The 20960-nt window shown below is 39.2% G+C and overlaps 1 protein-coding gene and 1 pseudogene across 1 annotated transcript; both read left to right on the forward strand.

Moving 5' to 3' along the window:
- The first annotated feature begins 381 nt into the window (after nt 1-381).
- IL1A (interleukin 1 alpha) lies at nt 382-9269 on the forward strand. The gene is made up of 7 exons (XM_047853232.1): nt 382-459; nt 1079-1133; nt 2099-2147; nt 2899-3121; nt 4910-5083; nt 6444-6565; nt 8785-9269. Exons 2-7 carry the CDS (start codon nt 1087-1089, stop codon nt 8980-8982), a joined length of 813 nt encoding a protein of 270 aa, XP_047709188.1. The 5' UTR covers nt 382-459; nt 1079-1086; the 3' UTR covers nt 8983-9269.
- Nucleotides 9270-13800: 4531 nt separating this feature from the next.
- On the forward strand, nt 13801-14705 carry LOC125162960 (uracil-DNA glycosylase-like; annotated as a pseudogene).
- Nucleotides 14706-20960: the final 6255 nt, after the last annotated feature.

The following is a 20960-nucleotide window of genomic DNA, read 5'->3' on the forward strand; positions in this document are numbered from 1 at the left end:
CAAGCCACAGCTCCCAAGCTCCTTTCCAACTCCAGCCATCTAGAAGTCTGATTTTAGGAGTTCTCCCCTCCTCCCCACCGTACGTTTTTACATTTCCTGCCCTTCTTCCCTTTTTCTAAGACCACATGTTTACAACTGTTCAGAACAAAGCAATAAATAAATGAAACTTACTAGTTTCATTGAATTAGTTCAATAAATGAAACTTCTCTAACTTAAACCAAGTTAGAAACTCGGGAATCTCTACAAGCAACACTACTATCAAGTACACAGTGTGTCAGTATTTTGGCCAGTTTCGTTAAAGGAACATAAAAACCATACAAAACAATTCTTCCCTGTAAATTCCCCGGTGACGCACACAGACCACGCCTACTTCAAGAAGACAAAAGGCCAAGAAGCCTGACAAGGGCCAAGTCTCCAGGCAGAGAGGGAGTCATTTCATTGGCGCTTGAATCAGCAAAGGTATTGTCCTTATCACATCTTTGACTTTTAAAATATATTTTGCTTTTCTTCTTGGCTGTTGTCTCTCAAACCGCCTTCTCTGAAGATTAAGCCTCTTCCTTCCTTTCTTCCCTGGTTTGGTGTGTGAGTTAGAATCACAGTCAGATTTCAGAGAATTCTTCCTGCTGATGGGGAACTGAGGGAATTGGCTTCATATGAGGGCACTGGTGAGTACAGCTGAGCCTTCCTTTGGAGGGAATCTGGACTACCAAACTATTAGGAGAAAACTGGAAATTTCCAACTCTGTCTCTCTCTTGCATCTATGCAAGGCAAATACCTCATTCTTGTGGGGGTTTTTTCTTTAATTTATCCAAGTTTTCATTGAATGCCTACTGTGTATAGTATATTGGGTTGGGCACATAAAACTACCAAGTTTCTAAAAGAAGTTAATAATCTAGTAGAGGAGGCAGATACGTTTGCCAATAACTCAAGGGAGTGAAAAGAAGAATGGGGAAAATGCTGACTGTGGGCTAAGTCACTCATTAGGTTTCTCAAGAAGCACAAAGCACAGGTGGCTCCCTTTTCTGGCATTTGGTTCAGTGGCTGCTAGGCTGACGGCCACTGGTATTCTCTGTTGCAGAAGTCAAGATGGCCAAAGTTCCTGACCTCTTTGAAGACCTGAAGAACTGTTACAGGTAGGAAATCAATTCTATCTCTTATGATTTAATGAAGGGATCCAGGTACATGAGAATCCACCTCAGAGTTAACAGTAACTAGCATGGAGCCCGACTGGCAAAGGTATAGAGATGTGTCCTACTGCTGAAGTCAGGGCAGGTTCAGTGAAGATCCAGAAAGAGTAGGTACCCCACATGTTAAACTAAGATGGCACTAACAGGGAGGCCACCTTTTCAGAAAAACTATTTTTACAGTCTGCTGTGTCTTAGTGAATTTCAACATCTACTTAGACACAGCCTCAGTCAAGTTCACATGCTCTGATACAGTATTGGGTTTTCATGGACTGCCAGAGAGAAAAACCATTCTCAGGAAAACTTCTGGATCTCAATCTGGAACAGGCAATGGCTAAACAGCAATTTTAGCATGTGAATGCACATACACAGTCTAACCTCATTCAGACATAAGAGTAGGGTAAGTGAATAAAATTTAAAATTAAAGAATACTTTAAACAAACATGGTATTCCCATTACCTGTTAATATACACTAACACAAACTAGGCTATCAAAATGTGGCTATACTAGTTCCCAAGTATAAACTATTAAATTTATTTTAGTGAATACATGAAAGCAATGTGTAACACATGACCTATTTGGCTAAAATTAAAATAAGGTGCCTCCAAAGCATTTCTCTTTTGAGGAGGTTAACATTTTTCCCTGAAATTCAACTAGAACTCTTCAATTTGTTAGCCAAGGCCCATTTTTACAGACAAAGTTCAAGGCCTGTCCCGACGATTACTAATTCCAAATTAGTGAGTCACAAATTACTGTATACATGTACGTAAATGTATAGAAGTCCTTAATTTTCTTAGATGACAGTAATGACCAGGTGTCTGTTACCCAAAGCTAATGTGGTCATTAAAATACACTGCCCGGTGACTGCAGTGATGTAAAACACAGAATTACATTCTCATTATCTTGTTTGGCAGTGAAAATGAAGAATACAGTTCTGAAATTGACCATCTTACTCTGAATCAGGTAAGCAAATGATCTAATTCTTATGGGATTGCTATTCTTTTTTTTTAAGTTTATTTATTTTAGTTTTGTGTGTGTGTGTGTGAGAGAGAGAGAGAGCAGGGGAGGAGCAGAGAGAGAGAGAAACCATCCCAGAAAATAAAAATAGATCATACTAAGAGTTTACCACTGCCACCACTATGGTATGTTCCTTAAAGTCTCTTCTAGGTACATACACACATTTGAACAATTATTAGGAATATATCATATATAATTTTATATACAGCTTTTTTCACTAGCAATACATGAAAGGCATTCCAGAGTACCGTGAACTATGAGATCACGACCTGAGTCAAAACCAAGAGCTGGAGGCTTAACCAGCTGAGCCACCCAGATGGCTCACAGGATTGCCATTCTTATGCAGTATTTTTTCTACCAGAAGAAAACAGCAATAACTGGAATCCTCGATGTTTTGGTTTCACCCTAACTAGAGGTTCAGAGACCTGCATCTCTCCCTCCTAAGTGAGATCAACTGCCTCTCTACACTGACAGTTGATGGCACTGTCCATTCTCAACAGATTTTCCTAGGTAAAGGTGGGAGGGAGGTAGAAAAAGAGGAGAGTTTGGGGAGGGAGGGAAGAAGAGAGGGAAGCGGGGAGAAGACTGATGAAATAGAGACCCTTCTCACCAAGTCTATTGAATACAACTTCTACTGAAAAGGATCTCATCCTATGACCATATGCAGCCCCTCAGTTTCCATGTTCCTTCCTCATAGAAATCCTTCTATGATGCAAGCTATGACCCACTTCATGAGGACTGTACAGATAAATTCATGTCTCCGAGTACTTCTGAAACCTCTAAGACACCCCAGCTTACCCTCAAGAAGAGTGTGGTGATGGTGGCAGCCAATGGGAAGATTCTGAAGAAGAGACGGTTGAGTTTAAATCAATTCCTCACTGCTGATGACCTGGAAGCCATTGCCAACGAAGTAGAAGAAGGTAAGAAGTCAAGTGCAAATAATATCTTTGTTTTCCATTTTTAAGAACCTCGAGACAACAGAGCACAGGAGAAAATAAAACCTAGAATCAGTAACAAGAGGGCAACCAGGCATTAGTCCGGTAACTACAAGGAAGGAGAAGATACTTTCATCCTTCTCCAGTAGGGAGGGAGCAGCAGTGGTCTGAATCTATAGAATACTTCCTCATGGGCTTATAGATAAAGGTCATGTAGCTTTTATCCTTATGGCAGAAAGCTGTCATATACTGTTAGTAGGTGACTATTTACAAGCTACATTCCTCCAGATAATAATTCTGCCCCCATTGAGCAAGTCACTTAACCTTTCTGTGCTTCAGTTTCCTCTACTGTAAAATGGAGATGATCAGAGTCCCTACTTGTTAAAATTAAATGAGTCAATACTTGCAAGCTGCTGGACTAGAATAATGCCTGGCATGGAAATACCCACTAAGTGTTAGGTATTGCCATTACCCCTACTCCTATTCCTCCTACTTACTACTACCTTTGTTAATACTACCAATACTGCTAATTGGTTAATGGCTGCATTATCTCTACACTTTATGACAATCTTACATTCTCATTTGACAGATGAGGAAACTAAGCTCAGTTAGGTAAGTCACATAGTGTGTAAGCGGGAGAGCTTTAAACCAAATTCAGTTCTGATTATAACACTTAGGACTATTCTCCCATGCGTCTACTATACAAACCTCTACATGAAACATAAGCCCAATATTTTTCAGATAATAGCTTTTTAAGATAACAGGTAAACACTAATACACATTCAGCCAGAAAACTGGAAGATACAAGAAAATGTAAAACAGAAAATAAAAATAGTTCATGCTAAGAGTTTACCACTGCCACCACTATGGTATGTTCCTTAAAGTCTCTTCTAGGTACATACACACATATGAACAATTATTAGGATTATATCATATACAATTTTATAGTCAGCTTTTTTCACTTAGCAATATATCAAGGGCATTCTAGAGTACCAATTTTTCAACATTATAAGTAATATAACAATGAACATCCATATCAATAAATCGTCATTTTTTTTTTTTTACTTTTTTTAAAAAAGTTTATTTATTTATTTGGAGAGAGAGAGAGCAGGGGAGGGGCAGAAAGAGGGAGAAAGAGAGAATCCCAAGCAGGCTCTGTGCTGTCAGCACAGAACCCGACATGGGGCTCAAACTCATGAACCATGAAATAATAACCTGAGCCGAAACAGTTGGATACTTAACTGACTAAGCCACCCAGAAGCCCCAGTAAATCTTCGTTTTTAACACTATTTATTTCCTTGGAATAGATTACTAGATGTAAACTTAGAGCCATGAGGATTTGTGAAGCTACTGATATATCCACTATTCAGAAAGGGGGGTAGACATTTAGACCTGCATGTCCAGTGACATAGAATTCTTAACATATTCATTTTTTCTCAGAGTATATTCATTTGAAAAATATAGATGGTGAATGTTAGCAGTCTTCCTGGTTTCTTAGAAACCTCCAAACAACCAAAATGAAAATACTTCACAAATGATCTCTTTTTAAAAAAAATACTGCCTAAGGAGTTGAAGTTTAAAAAGAAGTAATCACAAAGATAATCCTAGAACCAACTCCGCTGACTGGGTGGCTTCACTTCTCTCTGTTTCTTCATCTGGATTGGAATATTCTTAATGTCTCTTCCATAGCTACTTTTGATGCTTGCATTAGAGTAGAAATATCATCTGTGTTTGTACAAAGACATCAATCTGAGCTTGTGATAATGGTTTCAGAAATCATGAAGCCCAGATCAGTAGCACCCAACTTCTATAGCAGTGAAAAATACAACTATCAGAAGATCATCAAATCCCAATTCATCCTGAATGACAACCTCAGTCAAAGTGTAATCCGAAAAGCAGGGGGAAAATACCTCGCAGCCGCTGCATTACAGAATCTGGATGATGCAGGTAAGTGGTCACAACTCTGTCCTCCTCCCCTCCTCTTATTTCTGTATTTATTTCAAGCTTTGTACTTTCAAAATATAGACCTCTCTAGATTCCTGGCTTTGCACAATCCTTCTAGAATAGGATGAAGCACAACACCCCGCAGTAAAATCCTGGGCAAGGACAGGAGTTTCCGCCAAATCAGGAAGCTCCACAAAGAGAGAAGTTTCCTTTCTTTGGGAGCACTGAGTGGTAAGCTTTCTGATGTAGTATCTCCTTTGGTTCTCTTAGATAGTCTTCTCCTCAGTTTTAAAGATGAGGAAACTGACTCCCAGAAATATGAAATGACTTACCCAAAGTTACCCAGAAGCCAATGAGGGGCAATCACTCTCCATTAGAAAGCCTGCTGATCAAACTTAGAAATAAGCACCAACTAAAAAGAATCATCATCTCTGATAACATAACTGTGAAGCGAAACATCCAATAAGCTGAGAATATTTTGGGGAGGATGAAACTTAGTGTCCAAGAAACTTAGCCACACAAATCCAATTTCCATGTTGTACATATTTTAGCTTCAGGACATGTCATCAGCATACAAAATTATTTTCAGAGCTCCACACGGGCTACTTGGCAATAAACAAACGGGGCTCCTTCTAATTGGACATACTTCAGACAACATACTTTCCACTCAGACATTTACAAATTATTTTGTGTTCTATTTTCCTACTTAATATTATCTCATGTAATTTTCCCACACATTGAAATAGTATATATATTTGCCATTTTAATGGCACTAGAACATTCAATCATGTTGCTATGCTGGTCCCTTAGGTTTGCTCCAAGTAGTTCTATTGCAAAGATTATTGTATATATAATTTTTCCCTAGGAGGTTATTTCTTTGGAGCATATCCCAAAAAAGGAACTCTTAGGTTCCTAGGGGTGAATAACTTTCCAGCTCTTATTAAGCATTGTTCTCTGAGGAAAACAACTACTTTTCACTAGCACTAGTAACATGATCGTATCAGCTTCCTCAAACCCCTCCACTTTAGGTTATAATGAACTCATGGGCTCACAAGTTGAAGGGTCTTGTCCCACTAATGTAATTACAGGAGATTCAACAAATAGCCCCCAAGCATTCATTCAACATAGAAAATTCTGAAGACATCAACCAAGTATTTACCTGTCCAGTAAAAGCGGCAGACATTGTGAAGGATACAAAGATCTATGGAATTTCATTCTGGTGTTTACATCATAGTTGGGGACCTAACTACACACACACACACACACACACACACACACACACACACACACACAATTTACATAACATGGGATTTTATTCAAGTACAATGGATTTACTTTCTTTTTTGGCTTTTTTCTTTGCCAGTGAAATTTGACATGGGGGCTTATACATCGAAAGAAGATTCTAAGCTTCCTGTGACTCTCAGAATCTCAAAAACTCGACTGTTTGTGAGTGCCCAAAATGAAGATGAGCCTGTATTGCTAAAGGTCAGTCGTCCTCAGTCTCCAATTGACCTTCATTTACATCCCATATGTTTGTGACTGATTCCAATAGACAGACACCCCTAGCAGGGTGGCACAGTCCTCTTCTCTTCCTACCACAGTTTCCACCTGTCCACCTGCCCCTACCTGCTACTTCTCACCTATCCCCAGAGGCGCTTCTACACAGGATCTATGAGAAAGTAAAAATGGCAAGAGTGAATAAAAGGGAAATTACCTTCTTCCTTCTTTGTCCTTACCCTACCTGATCCTAGTCACTTCCCATCCCAGGGCATCCATTTATTCTATCCATCTTGAACTCTACCATCTGAGCTATATGATGGTAGGCCTTAGGACAATGGGGCCTGCTTCTAAGAAACTCAAAAAAGCCAACTAGGAGCAGACGGTATGAATCACCTGCCATTGGGCACAAGCAAAAATCTGGGAGCCAAGACTGAAACCCTGGCCTTTGACTCTATGGCCTCTCTCTCTTCATTGGTGCCAGCATTATCCCTCATCCCAGCCCCATCTCCACTACCACCTTTCCCTCAAGCATACAGACACATACACACCCACGATAGCCTTTAGATGTTTTCTCCACTGATAAGAGGTGACTCTTATTTAGTAAATGTATAATGCAAACCCCCAACTCCAACCAGGATTTTTGTGGGTGCATGTATTTCTCCACGTGGGTTAAGGGAGGTAAAAATGATATCTACAGACGAGGGCAGTATCTTCCTTCATGAATTCATTCAACAGTCATCATTTATTGAGAGCCTTCTATTTTTCAAACATAGTGCCAACAGCTACGTAGACCGTGGTGAGCCAAAATCCCTAGCCTTATAGAAGTTGGTCTTCTGGGGGACACAGACAGTAGACAAGCCAAAAAAACAGCAAAAAGTAAAAGATGCTGTAAAGCAAATGAAAAGGGTGCTGAGATACAGAAAAATGGGAGAGTACTCTTTACATAGGGAGGCAAGAGCAGAGCTCCCTGTGAGATCTGATAGGAGCATGCCTTGCAAGGGGGCAGGTAAACATGGGCATTCTAAACAGAGGGATCTGAGTGCATCTGGGCTCTATACCTTCAAGAGTTTAAAGGCCACCTTCAGAGACCAGAAGGAACATTGTAGAACTGAGGCACTGTGAGAAGGAGGAAAGAAAAGCGGAGGCTAGTGTTTGTGGAGCCTTGCATTTGGGTTTCATTTGAGGTACAATGAAAAGTCATTAAAAGGTTTCAAACAGGGAAGTGTCCTGACCTCACTTATATTTTCTAAACTAGAGAACAGATCACCAAGAAGGCAATGAAGAAAGCACAAAGCTCAAATAGGAGGTAATAATAACAGTCATGGAACTGGGGGTGGTGAGGCAGATAAAAAGAAGGAGACAGAAATGGTTATGTTTCAGAGATAGAAGCAACAGGAGGTAGGAGAGAAAATACATTTACTGAGATGGGGAAAAAGTAGGAGAGGAATAGGTTTGGGAAATAAATTCTTTGTTGGCATTGAAAACCCCAAGGAAACCTCAAAAGGATAATTGGTTGCTTTAGATTAAAAAGAGCACAGAAGAAGCATATCAAGTTGAAATTTGAATTTTACTTTTCCATGAAAGTATTGTTAGATTCTATCCATACTCGCAAGAATAGTACAGTCTAAAGAGATCGCAATTGTCATGGAGTTAGTTGCTGTTACACTTGGAAATGTGTGTGTGTGTGTGTGTGTGTGTGTGTGTGTGTGTGTGTTGGGTTTTTTAAACTTTTAATTGTTAGCTTAAATATGGAGATAAGCATCTCTAATAATAAATTATTTTCCCAAAGATATGATCAGCACACTTAGAGGTCAAAATGTTTAGAGGTCTCAGAATTGCTAGTGCTCAGATTTTATGCAAAATGCCTTATGCTTATGTTGAAGGCAGGACAAGAACAATGTTCTACCCTACCTTCCAGGATACAGTAAGACACGACTGTCATTGGCAATCCTCATGAATAATTTGGATTTCTCTCCAGTTACTTAAGGAAGTTAGCTATTATGTGTAGACTGGCCATACATCTAACAGGCATGTAATAGATGCTTGCTGAATGAACAAATGAATGAAGAACCTATATCATCACATTACAGAGTCACAGTCCTAAAGTGCTATATTTCTTACAAAGGCCAAATGTCAAGGGATTGCACTTCAGTTCTTTGTCTAGAATCTTGTTTTCTAACATATCTCTGTTCTCCTAATTACAGGAGATGCCTGAGACACCCAAAACCATCAGAGATGAGACCAACCTTCTCTTCTTCTGGGAACGTCATGGCAGTAAGAACTACTTCAAATCAGTTGCCCACCCAAAGTTGTTCATTGCCACACAGGAAGAAAAACTGGTGCACATGGCAAGAGGGCTACCCTCTGTCACTGACTTTCAGATACTGGAAACCCAGTCTTGACTCTGGAGTCTACTTCCTTGTGAAGTGTTTACAGTCCATATGTACTATGTACATGGAGGAGTCAAATCTTTTACTCTTAGTCACCTGCTGAGCATGTGCTGAGCCTTTGTAATTCTAAATGAATGTTTACTCTCTTTGTAAGAGAGTGAGCAAACTCTAATGGAACCAACATCAACATATAATGTTATTTGTTATTTAAAGAATACCCTATACTTGAAATACAAATCAAAACCACCATGAGATACCACCTGACACCTGTCAGAATGGCTAACATTAACAACTCAGGCAACTGACAGATGTTGGCGAGGATGCAGAGAAAGAGGATCTCTTTTGCATTGTTGGTGGGAATGCAATCTGGTGCAGCCACTCTGGAAAACAGTATGGAGGGTCCTCAAAAAACTAAAAATAGAACTACCCTATGACCCAGCAAGTGTACTACTAGGCATTTATCCAAGGGATACAGGTGTGCTGTTTCAAAGGGACACATGCATCCCCATGTTTATAGCAGCACTATTGACAATAGCCAAAGTATGGAAAGCCCAAATGTCCATCGATGGATGAATGGATAAAGAAAATGTGGTGTACATATATACAATGGAGTATTATTCGGCAATCAAAAAAAATGAAACCTTGCCATTTGCAACTACGTGGATGGAACTGGAGGGTATTATGCTAAGTGAAATTAGTCAGTCAGAGAAGGACAAAAATGATATGCTTTCACTCATATGAGGACTTTAAGAGACAAAACAGATGAACATAAGGGAAGGGAAACAAAAAGAATATAAAAACAGGGAGGGGGACAAAACAGAAGAGACTCATAAATATGGAGAACACACAGAGGGTTACTGGAGGGGTTGTGGGAAAGGGGATGGGCTAAATGGGTAAGGGGCACTAAGGAATCTACTCCTGAAATCATTGTTGCACTATATGCTAACTAATTTGGATGTAAATTAAAAAAAAAAAAAAAGAATACCCTATACTTTGCAAACCAAAAAGACTTTGCTACCAAAAAGACTCTACCCATATTACATATGGGTTAAGTAAGTGAGGCCTAAGAAATACCCACACAGCAGTTGGAATGAGAAGCCATTTGCCCAGGATTTCATTCCAACTGCTTGTCTTTAAGTTGTTGATGGACCCTTAATCAAATACTGTAAGTTTCTGGGACTTAGTTTGGTTATCTTCAAAATGGAGGGGATGATACTTATACCTTTCCTGCCTCAACAGTATTTTATGCCAATCAATGAGATCAGTTTGGTAAAATGCTTTTTGAATGAAAATTTTGAGCCTCAAGAAGTCAAGTGTAAAGTATTTATTATTTATGTACATACATATTTATGAATATATTTTTAATATAATTATAACATGTTATTATATTTGTGGCAATTATTTGTATTCTTGGAGTATGACTGATCATCCTTAACAACAGTAAAGAATGCTTTTCAGGCTAAATAGTTTTATTGATTCACACTAAGGCACTTTGGTCTAAGTCTTGCTTTTTGTAGTACCTGGAAGCTCTATAATTATGATAATAAATTTATATTAACATCTTGTGCTGATCATTGACAATCTTTCAATCCTCTACTTTTAAACTTGCTTAGCATGCTTGTGTCATTCAATTTCACCTGCTATCAAGTCCTACTAGCTAAAGAGGGATAAACTTAACTTTGGTGACCACGAGACAACTGTTAATCTAAACTTTCTTTTCCGGAATGTAAGCAATGTTCCTTCAAGGTTCTACAAGTTGTGATCAAACTATAGTGTTAAATTTCTATCAAAAATAAGGACTGATACATTACTATAAATCATAATTGAATAAAACTTACAAAAACATAAGTCTGACACAATTATTTACTGTCTTAATCATTATTTTAATGCATGGTAATTAGGAACAAATGATAAAACTTCACATAAATAACTCTAATTAGTGTTACTTTATAAAACCAAACCAAGTTTTATGGTTTTTCTCTCCCCTTTGTTAGCTTGCCACTATGCACAAATGGTACTTAGAATGATAATATTCCCAGGGCGCGTGGGTGGCTCAGTCAGTTGAGCGTCTGACTTCGGCTCAGATCATGATCTCACTGCTCGTGAGTTCAAGCCTCACATCAGGCTCTGTGCTGACAGCTCGGAGCCTGAAGCCTGCTTCAGATTCTGTCTCTGTCTTTCTGCCCCTCCCCTGCTTGCGCGTTCTCTCTCTCTGTCTCTCTCTCTCAAATATAAAATAAAACATTAAAAAAAATGATAATATTCCCATGTTTCATTTGAAGCTCACATTACACATGTATAACATTTGTGCTCATATAGCTACACAAACTCACACATACAGAGCCACATTAAAAATTAATGGATCTATCTACAAAAGACTCATTTTAGACCTAAAGACACTGCAGACTGAAAGTGAGAAGATGGAGAACATCTATCAGGCTAATGGACATCAAAAGAAAGCCAGAGTAGCCATACTTATATCAGATAAACTAGATTTTAAAACACAGACTGTCATATGTAAGAGATGAATCACTGAGTTCTACTCCTGAAGCCAAGACTACACTAAATGCTAACTAACTTGAATTTAATTTTTATATAAACTTTTTTTAATGTTTATTTTTGAGAGAGAGGGAGGGAGAGAGAGAGAGTACCAGAAAAGGACTCTGCACTGACAGCAGAGAGCCTGACATAGGACTCAAACTTACAAACCGTGAGATCACGACCTGAGCTGAAGTTGATCCTTTAACCGACTGAGTCACCCAGGCACCCTACTAACTTGAATTTAAATTTTAAAAAATAATAAAAATAAAACAAAGACTGTTACAAGAGATGAAGAAAGGCATTATATCATAATTAGGGGGTCTATCCACTAAGAAGATCTAGCGATTGTAAATATTTATGCCCGCTACTCAGACCACCCAAATATATACATAAATTAATCACAAACATAAAGAAACTCATTGATAATAATACCATTACAGTAGGGGACTTTAACACCCCACTTACAACAATGGACAGATCATCTAAGCAGAAAATCAACAAGGAAATAATGGGTTTGAATGACAAACTGGACCAGATGGACTTAATGGGCATATTCAGAATATTTCATCCTAAAACAGCATAATACACATTTTTCTCAAATGCATATGGGATATTCTCCAGAACAGATCACATACTTGGTCACAAATCAGCCCTCAACAAGTACAAAAAGATCAAGATCATACCATGCATATTTTCAGAACATAATGCTATAGAACTTTAAAAAAATTTTTTTAACATTTATTCATTTTTGAGAGACAGAGAGAGACAGCATGAATGGGGGAGGGGCAGAGAGAGGGAGACAGAGAATCCAAAGCTGGCCCCAGGCTCTGAGCTGTCAGCATAGAGCCCGACACGGGGCTTGAACTCACAGACGGCAAGATCATGACCTGAGCTGAAGTCAGATGCTTAACAGACTGAGCCACCCAGGTGCCCCAATGCTATGAAACTTGAAATCAAGTACAAATTTAGAAAGAACACAAATACTTGGAGATTAAAGAACATCCTAGTAAAGAATGAATGGATTAACCAATAAATTAAAGAGGAAATTAAAAAGTACATGGAAGCCAATGAAAATGAAAACACAACAGTTCAAAACCTTTGGGATGCAGCAAATGCAGTCATAAGAGGGAGGTATATAGCAATCCAGGCCTTCCTAAAGAAGGAAGAAACCTTACACGTAAAGGAGCTGGAAAAAGAAAACCAATAAAGCCCCAAACCAGCAGAAGAAGGGAAATAATAAAGATTAGAGCAGAAATCAATGATGTATAAAAAAAAAAAACAACAAAACAGTAGAACAGATCAATGAAACCAGGAGCTGGTTCTTTGAAAGAATTAACAAAATTGATAAACCTCTAGCCAGATTGATAAAAAAAAAAAAAAAAAAAAAAGGAAAGGACCCAAATAAATAAAATCACACATGAAAGAGGAGAGATCTCAACCAACACTGCAGAAATACAAACAATAATAGAATATTATGAGCAATTATACACCAATAAATTGGGCAATCTGGAAGAAATGGACAAAGTTCTAGAAACATATAAACTACCAAAACTGAAACAGGAAGAAATAGAAAATTTGAACAGACCCATAACCAGTAAAGAAATTGAATCAGTAATCAAATATCTCCCAACAAGAGCCCAGAGCCAATGGCTTCCCGGGGGAATTCTACCAAACATTTAAAGAAGAGTTAATACCTAGTCTTCTGAAGCTGTTCCAAAAAATAGAAATGGAGGGAAAACTTCCAAACTCATTCTATGAGGTCAGCATTACCTTGATTCCAAAACCAAAGATCCCACTAAAGAAGTACAGACCAATTTCCGTGATGAACATGGATGCAAAAACTCTCAACAAGATACTAGCAAATTGAATCCAACATTACATTAAAAGAAGTATTCGGGGCACCTGGGTGGCGCAGTCGATTAGGCGTCCGACTTCAGCCAGGTCACGATCTCGCGGTCCGTGAGTTCGAGCCCCGCGTCGGGCTCTGGGCTGATGGCTCGGAGCCTGGAGCCTGTTTCCGATTCTGTGTCTCCCTCTCTCTCTGCCCCTCCCCCGTTCATGCTCTGTCTCTCTCTGTCCCAAAAATAAAAATAAAAACGTTGAAGAAAATAAATAAATAAATAAAAGAAGTATTCACCACAGGTGGGGGTCCCGCAGGGCCTTGCTCACTGCCCCTGGTGGCATTTTAGTGCCCAGCCCAAAACTGGGGGCAGGGGCCTGCCTTCCCAGACTGGGATCCCAGAGTCCTGTTTCCCTGCGGCTTGCTCCCTGGGTGCTGCATCCCCGCAGATGGGCATGGTGCGCCAATGGGCCATGGGGTTGGGGGCAGCAGCTGTGGGGGGCCTGGGCAGCCTGCTTGCCCAGTGCAGGCACCACTTGCAGGCCAGCCCCTCCAAGAAGGCCCAGGCCAGGCAGGAGAACCACTGCATGTCACCCTACTCGCCGCTGAGCCCCGAACAGTTGGTCTGCGTCCAGAGGACCAAGGCTGCTGCCCTGCTCAGACTCGCCATGCACAGCATGCCCTTGGATTTTGGTGAAGAGTTGGAAGAAGCACCTTAGCACAGAGTTTGGGAAACCATATTTTATAAAGCTCATGGGATCTATTGCAGAAAAATGAAAACATTACACTATTTACCCACTCCCACATCAAATCTTCAGTTGGACCCAAATGTGTGACATGAGACATGTGAAGGTTGTCATCCTGGGACAAGAGCGGTATCATGGACCCAATCAAGCGCACAGGCTCTGCTTTGGTGTTCAAAGACCCGTCCCACCGCCACCCAGTTTGGAAAACATGTATAAAGAGCTGTCTACAGACATAGATGGTTTTGTTCATCCTGCTCACAGAGATTTATCCGGGTGGGCCAGACAAGGTGCTGTTCTCTTACTCTAAGCTGTCCTCACATTCCGGGCACATCAGGCTAATTCTCATAAAGAGAGAGGATGGGAGCAATTTACTGGTGTTTTGTGTCCTGGCTAAATCAGAACTCTGGAGGCTTGTCTTCCTGCTCTGGGGCTCTTAGGCTCAGAAGAGAGGCAGTGCCATCCATAGGAAAGGCCACCATGTGCTGCAGACTGCTCACCCCACACCGCTGTCGGTGTACAGAGGGTTCTTTGGATATAGACATTTCTCTAAAACCAATGAGTTGCTGCAAAAGTCTGGCAAGGAGCCCATCAACTGGAAAAGTCTGTGACCCTGAACCACAAGGCTGTCTCCAGGTGGTTTTCTAGAAGCTGCTATTGAAGCGTTTGCCAGGAGTAGCAGCTTTATCCAGCCAGAAGCAGCAAAGGCCATATGGCCCTGGGGCCATATGTCTGTTTTTGCAACATGGTTTTTGGCCTAAAACATGCCATCACAGTATTTGGGAGAGAGAGGAGGTCAAATACTCCAGATGACTCCTCTCTGTCACCTTTATGGTAAAGGGGGAAAGGGGACAGAAGCACCGTTGTGGTATAGCTAATTGCTACTTTTTTTTTTTATTTTTTTTTTTTATTTTTTATTTTTGGGACAGAGAGAGACAGAGCATGAACAGGGGAGGGGCAGAGAGAGAGGGAGACACAGAATCGGAAACAGGCTCCAGGCTCTGAGCCATCAGCCCAGAGCCTGACGCGGGGCTCGAACTCACGGACCGCGAGATCGTGACCTGGCTGAAGTCGGACACTTAACCGACTACGCCACCCAGGCGCCCCAATTGCTACTTTTTTTTACCTGGCAGGTTAGACATTGGGTTGTAAGGTGTTGGGTGTGTTCATTTAGCAAGGCCCTCCTTTGCCCAGGTTGGCATTCCAGTTCTTGGCCAAGTACACTGCTTCCTGGATCCTTCCACGAGCCCTCCAGCACCTCCTTGAAAGAAGCAGGACAGTTTGCAAGTGCCCAGAAATTTAGGGATGAATATTCCTAAGAACTAATCCTCTGTGTGAGCCTTCACAGATAGGGAGCGGCAAGTGAGCTAGGTCTTGTTTTTGGTTATTTTCTGGGTGTTCTAGGAATAAATGGTAGAAGTTGAACTGGAGAAAGACAAAGGGGAATTTTTTTTTAAGAGAAGAAATGCTTTTCTCCTAGGTGTATCCTGAGTTGGGGTTTTTAAGGCAGCACAGACTGTCAAATGCTGTTTTTTATGGACTGAAATCACATAGGGATTGTTAAGCGAAATTAGTTATGTTAAGCGAAATTAGTCTGTCAAAGACAAGTATCATATGATTTCACTCACATGTGGAGTTTAAGAAACAAAACAGATGAGCATAGGGGAAAGGAAGGAAAAATAAAATAAAAAGAGAGAGGGAGGCAAACCATAAAAGACTATTAAATACAAAGAATAAACTGAGGGTTGCTGGAGGTGTGTTGGGTGGGGATGGGGACTAAATGAGTGACAGGCATTAAGGAGGGAACTTGTTAGGATGAGCACTGGGTATTATATGTAAGTGATGAATCACTGAATTCTACTCCTGAAACCATTATTGCACTATGTGTTAACTAACTTGGATTTAATAAAAAAGAACAAACAAAGCACACACAAATATATAATATGTATATTATATATTTGTATTATATGTATATATATATATGTATTCATATATATACACACACATATATATTCAAACTTATAAACAATTGCTCTCACAATAAAGTTTATTTTCCAAGACTAAAAAAAAAAAAAAATAAGAAGAAGAATGGATCCATCTGGAAAGCATGCATACAAGATATGTTGAGTTGGAAAAAGCTAAAGTCAAGGGAACTTGAAGTTAAATGTAGGAAAAATGGGGAAGGAATAGCCCGAGATGACTCTCAGTTTCCTGGTACTGTAGAATGAGTGAGTAGTGGTGTCTTAATCAATGTATTTGGTAGAAATATGTAGTTCTTCTCTCAGTTCCAGGATGAAGTATGGTGAGTACCATTTTAGACATAATTTGAACAACTGGCATGATGCCCAACTGCAGGTGTACAACGGGCAGATGATAACGTTTCTGGAACTCAGGAGAAGTTAGAACTAGATAATAGATTTTGAAGGCATCAGTAGGTTTATAGCAAGTAAAGTTCTAAAGTGACATCAGAGGGAGATAAGCATATGGTGAACACTGCTGGTTGTTCATTCAACTGCCAAACCCCCATCTTCCTTACTAACAGAACCCTGATTTCATTCAGAAGTAAAAGTGTTGACCCAAAGAATGAATCCAGTTGATCTAAGCCAATCATGACCATTCTACCCTCACATGACTGAGTCATGCTGAGTTAGTCCTGACTAATGAAATGTCAATCTGCTGAGTGCAACTTCTGGGAAAGAATTACTGCCCTGACAAAAGATAGAAGACAGTCCCTTTCCTCCATTCTACCTACATGAGATATGGTCTATGAGAATGTGAAGTTTAGAATTATGGCAGTCAACTTGCAACCTTTGTGAAGACATGCTGAGGAAGATAGAATGACAGGAGAAAAAGAACCAGCATCTATGATGATGTTGTTGCACTAAAAACCTACTACCAGACTTTAAAAAAAAAGAAAGAAATTAAGAAATTAAGGAAGGAAAGAAGGAAGGAAGGAAGGAAGGAAGGAAGGAAGGAAGGAAGGAAAGAAGGAAGGAAGGAAGGAAGAGAGAGAGAAGGAATGAATGGATGAATGAATGAATGAATTATTGTGGTTTTAAGCCATTGTCATTTGGTTTCCTATTACTCACAGCCAAACTCAGTGTAACTGATACACAGCACCACAGAAAGAACAGAAAGAAAAGGAAAAAATCTGATCTGTTTGTTTCACTTGGTTCTTTCTAGCTGCCACAACTTTCCTGCAGTCTCCATACTAAGTCTGGCTACAGTAAGACTAGTATCTTGATATATTTTAAGAAATAGGAAAGTACATAACACTGAGCAAGCAATACCAATTCAAGAAAACTTTAAAAGTATAATAGGGGCTCAATCTTTGATAATGAAATACTGAATGGGAATGCAAACTGGTGCAGCCACTCTGAAAAACAGTACGGAGGGTCCTCAAAAAACGAAAAATAGAACTACCCTACGACCCAGCAAGTGCACTACTAGGCATTTATCCACGGGATACAGGTGTGCTGTTTCGAAGGGACACGTTGCACCCCCCATGTTTATAGCAGCACTATCGACAATAGCCAAAGTATGGAAAGAGCCCAAATGTCCATCGATGGATGAATGGATAAAGAAGATGTGGTACATATATGCAATGGAGTATTACTCGGCAATCAAAAAGAATGAAATCTTGCCATTTGCAACTACGTGGATGGAACTGGAGGGTATTATGCTAAGTGAAATTAGTCAGAGAAAGACAAAAATCATACGACTTCACTCATATGAGGACTTTAAGGGACAAAACAGATGAACATAAGGGAAGGGAAACAAAAAGAATATAAAAACGGAGGGGGACAAAACAGAAGAGACTCATAAATATGGAGAACGAACAGAGGGTTACTGGAGGGCTTGTGGGAGGGGGGATGGGCTAAATGGGTAAGGGGCACTAAGGAATCTATTGAAATCATTGTTGCACTCTATGCTAACTAATTTGGATGTAAATTAAAAAAAAATAAAAGTAAAATTAAAAAAAACATGCTTGTATATCTTTATTTATTCCTTGTGTTTTATAACTATATTCATTTGTCAAAATTATCTTCCTAAGTCTTGACCAGTGTTGGTTTGTCAATACCTTTCATAAAATTTGTTGCCAAGAATCGAGTATAGTACTCAAGATATGGTCAGAGTAACACAGCCTGTAAGTGGGATCTTGTCCTTCCTATTTTAAATACCATGGTTTTGTTAGAAATTGACATTAGCTGTTTGAAAGCAAGTGACATTGTTGATTCAGTGTTTGTAGGCAATTCATACCTATAGGTCCTCAACCTAAATTCAAAACTTTAAATGTATCCCTGTTAAAATTATTCTTGTTAATTTAGCTTGTTCTTTCTAGATTGTTCCAGATTCTAATTTTTTTAATATACTGGCACTTCCTCTTAGCTTTGTGACATTTGTAACAGACATTTGTGACATTTGGTGAGCAGATTTTTGTTTATAGTATATTGTGGAGTATAAAGAATAAGTTATAAACATTTTTACAGTGTGATCCTATTTTCATTTAAAATACCTACAATCTGTATTTAAATAATTATGGAAAGGTATACATCAATTTATATATACCACATTATATAAAATGTTTCCTTTATCCATTGATGGACATTTAGGTTGTTTCCATATCCTGGCTATTATAAATAATGCTGCAATAAATATGAAAGTGCAGATTATCTCTTTGATATCTTGTTTCATTTCCTTTAGCTATATACCTAGAAATGGAAATCCTGGAACACATGGTAGTTTTATTTTTAGTTTTTTGAGGAACCTCTATATGGGTTTCTATAGCAGCTGAAGCAATTTATATTCCCAACAGCATGGCACAAGGGTTCCCTTTTCTCCATATCCTTGCCAACCCCTTGTTTTCTCTTGTCTTTTTTTTTTTTTAATGTTTATTTTTCACTATCTGAGAGGGGAGGACGCAAGCAGAAGAGGGGCAGAGAGAGAGGGAGGGGTATAGAGAGAGAGGGAGAGAGAGAATCCCAAGGAGGCTGAGTGCTGTCAGCACAGAGCTTGATCTTACAGAACTGTGAGACCATGACCTGAGCCAAAATCAACAGATGCCTAACGAACGAGCCACCCAGATGCCCCTCTCTTGTCTTTTTGATGACAGCCATGCTAACAGCTGTGAGGTTGATATCTCTTTGTGGTTTTGATTTGCATTTGCCTGATGATTGGTGATGTTGAGCATCTTTTCACGTTCTGTTCACCATATGTATATCTTTGGAAAAGTGTCTATTCAGTTCCTCTGCCCATTTAATTGGAATGTTTGTTTTTTTGCTATTGAGTTGTATGTGCTCTCTATATATTTTAAATATCAACCCTTTATCAGGTAGATGGTTCACAAATATTTTTTCCCATTCTGTCAGCTGCCTTTTCATTTTATTGATGGTTTCTTTAGCTGTGCAGTTTTAGTTTGATGTAGTCTCACTTGTTTATTTTTGCTTTTGCTGCCTCTGCTTTAGTGTCATATCCAAAAAGTTATTTCCAACACTGATGCCAAAGAACTTACTTCCTGTTTTCCTGTTTTCTTTTAGGAGTGTTACAGTTACAGTCTTAAATTTAAGTATTTAATTCATTTTGAGTTGATTTTCATTTATGGTATAGGATAGGGGTCTAGTTTCCCAACACCAGGTATTAAAAAGACTGTCCTTTCCCCATTGTATATTCTTGGCTCCTTTCTCAAAAAGTAATTGGCCATATATGTATGGGTTTATTTCTGGGTTCTCAATTTTGTTGCATTGGTCTATATGTTTTTATACCACTACCATACTGTTTTGATTACTATAGCTTTGTATTGTAGTCTGAAATGAAAATGTGAAAATTTTACAATATTAATTCTTCCAATCTATGAATATGGGATATCTTTCTACTTATTTGTGTCTTCTTCAATTTCTTTTATCAATGTCTTACAGTTTTCAGCGTGCAGATCTTTCACCGCCTTCATTAAATTTATTCCTATTTTACTCTTTTTAAAAAAAGGGGGAGGGATTATTGGGGTGCCTGGGTGGCTCATTCAGTTGAGCATCCAACTTTGGCTCAGTTCATGATCTCATGGTTCATGGGTTCAAGCCCCGCATCGGGCTCTGTGCTTACAGCTCAGAGCCTGGATCCTGCTTCGGGTTCTGTGTCTCTTTCTCTCTCTGCCCCTCCCCTCTCATGCTCTGTTTCCCTCTGTCTCTCGAAAAATGAATAAACATTAAAAAAAATTTTTTAAGGGTTCATTTATTCTTTTTGAGAGAGAAAGCGATATCAGAGTAAGGGCAAAGAGAGAGAGAGACAGACAATCCCAAGCAGGCTCTGCACTGTCAGCACAGAGCCCAACGCAAGGCTCACACTCACAAATTGTGATAACATGATCTGAGCCAAAATCAAAAGTTGGACACTTAACCAAATGAGTCACCCAGGCACCTCATTGATGCTATTGTAAATGGAACTGTTTTCTTAATTTATCTTTCTGAGAGTTCATTGTTAGTATATAGAAATGCAAATGATTTATGTATATTGATTTTTATGCTGTAAATTTACTGAATTCATCTATTGTTTCTAACAGTTTTCTTGGTAGATTCTTTAGAGTTTTCTATATATAATATCATGTCATCTGCAAATAGAGACCATTTTATTTCTTCCTTTCTGACATGGATGCCTTTTATTTATGCTTCATTGTTCTGGCTAGGGCTTCTGATACTATGTTGAATAAAAATGAGAGTGGGCATCCTTGTCTTGTTCCTGATCTTAGAGGGAAAGCTTTCAGCTTTTCACCACTGAGTATGATGTTATACTTGTATGATTTGGGCTTGTCATTTATTATGTTGAGATACACTTCTATACCCAGTTTGTTGAGATTTTTTAGCATGAATGGATAT

The sequence above is a fragment of the Prionailurus viverrinus genome, chromosome A3 (assembly GCF_022837055.1).
Source record: "Prionailurus viverrinus isolate Anna chromosome A3, UM_Priviv_1.0, whole genome shotgun sequence".
NCBI lineage: Eukaryota > Metazoa > Chordata > Mammalia > Carnivora > Felidae > Prionailurus > Prionailurus viverrinus.

Excerpts from the sequence above, each read along its gene's own strand:
- IL1A (XM_047853232.1), top strand. The coding sequence starts at position 1,087 with ATGGCCAAAGTTCCTGACCTCTTTGAAGACCTGAAGAACTGTTACAG. Across the intron at positions 5,084-6,443 it reads ACAGAATCTGGATGATGCAG|TGAAATTTGACATGGGGGCT; the intron begins GTAAGTGGTCAC and ends TTTCTTTGCCAG. Across the intron at positions 6,566-8,784 it reads ATGAGCCTGTATTGCTAAAG|GAGATGCCTGAGACACCCAA; the intron begins GTCAGTCGTCCT and ends TCCTAATTACAG.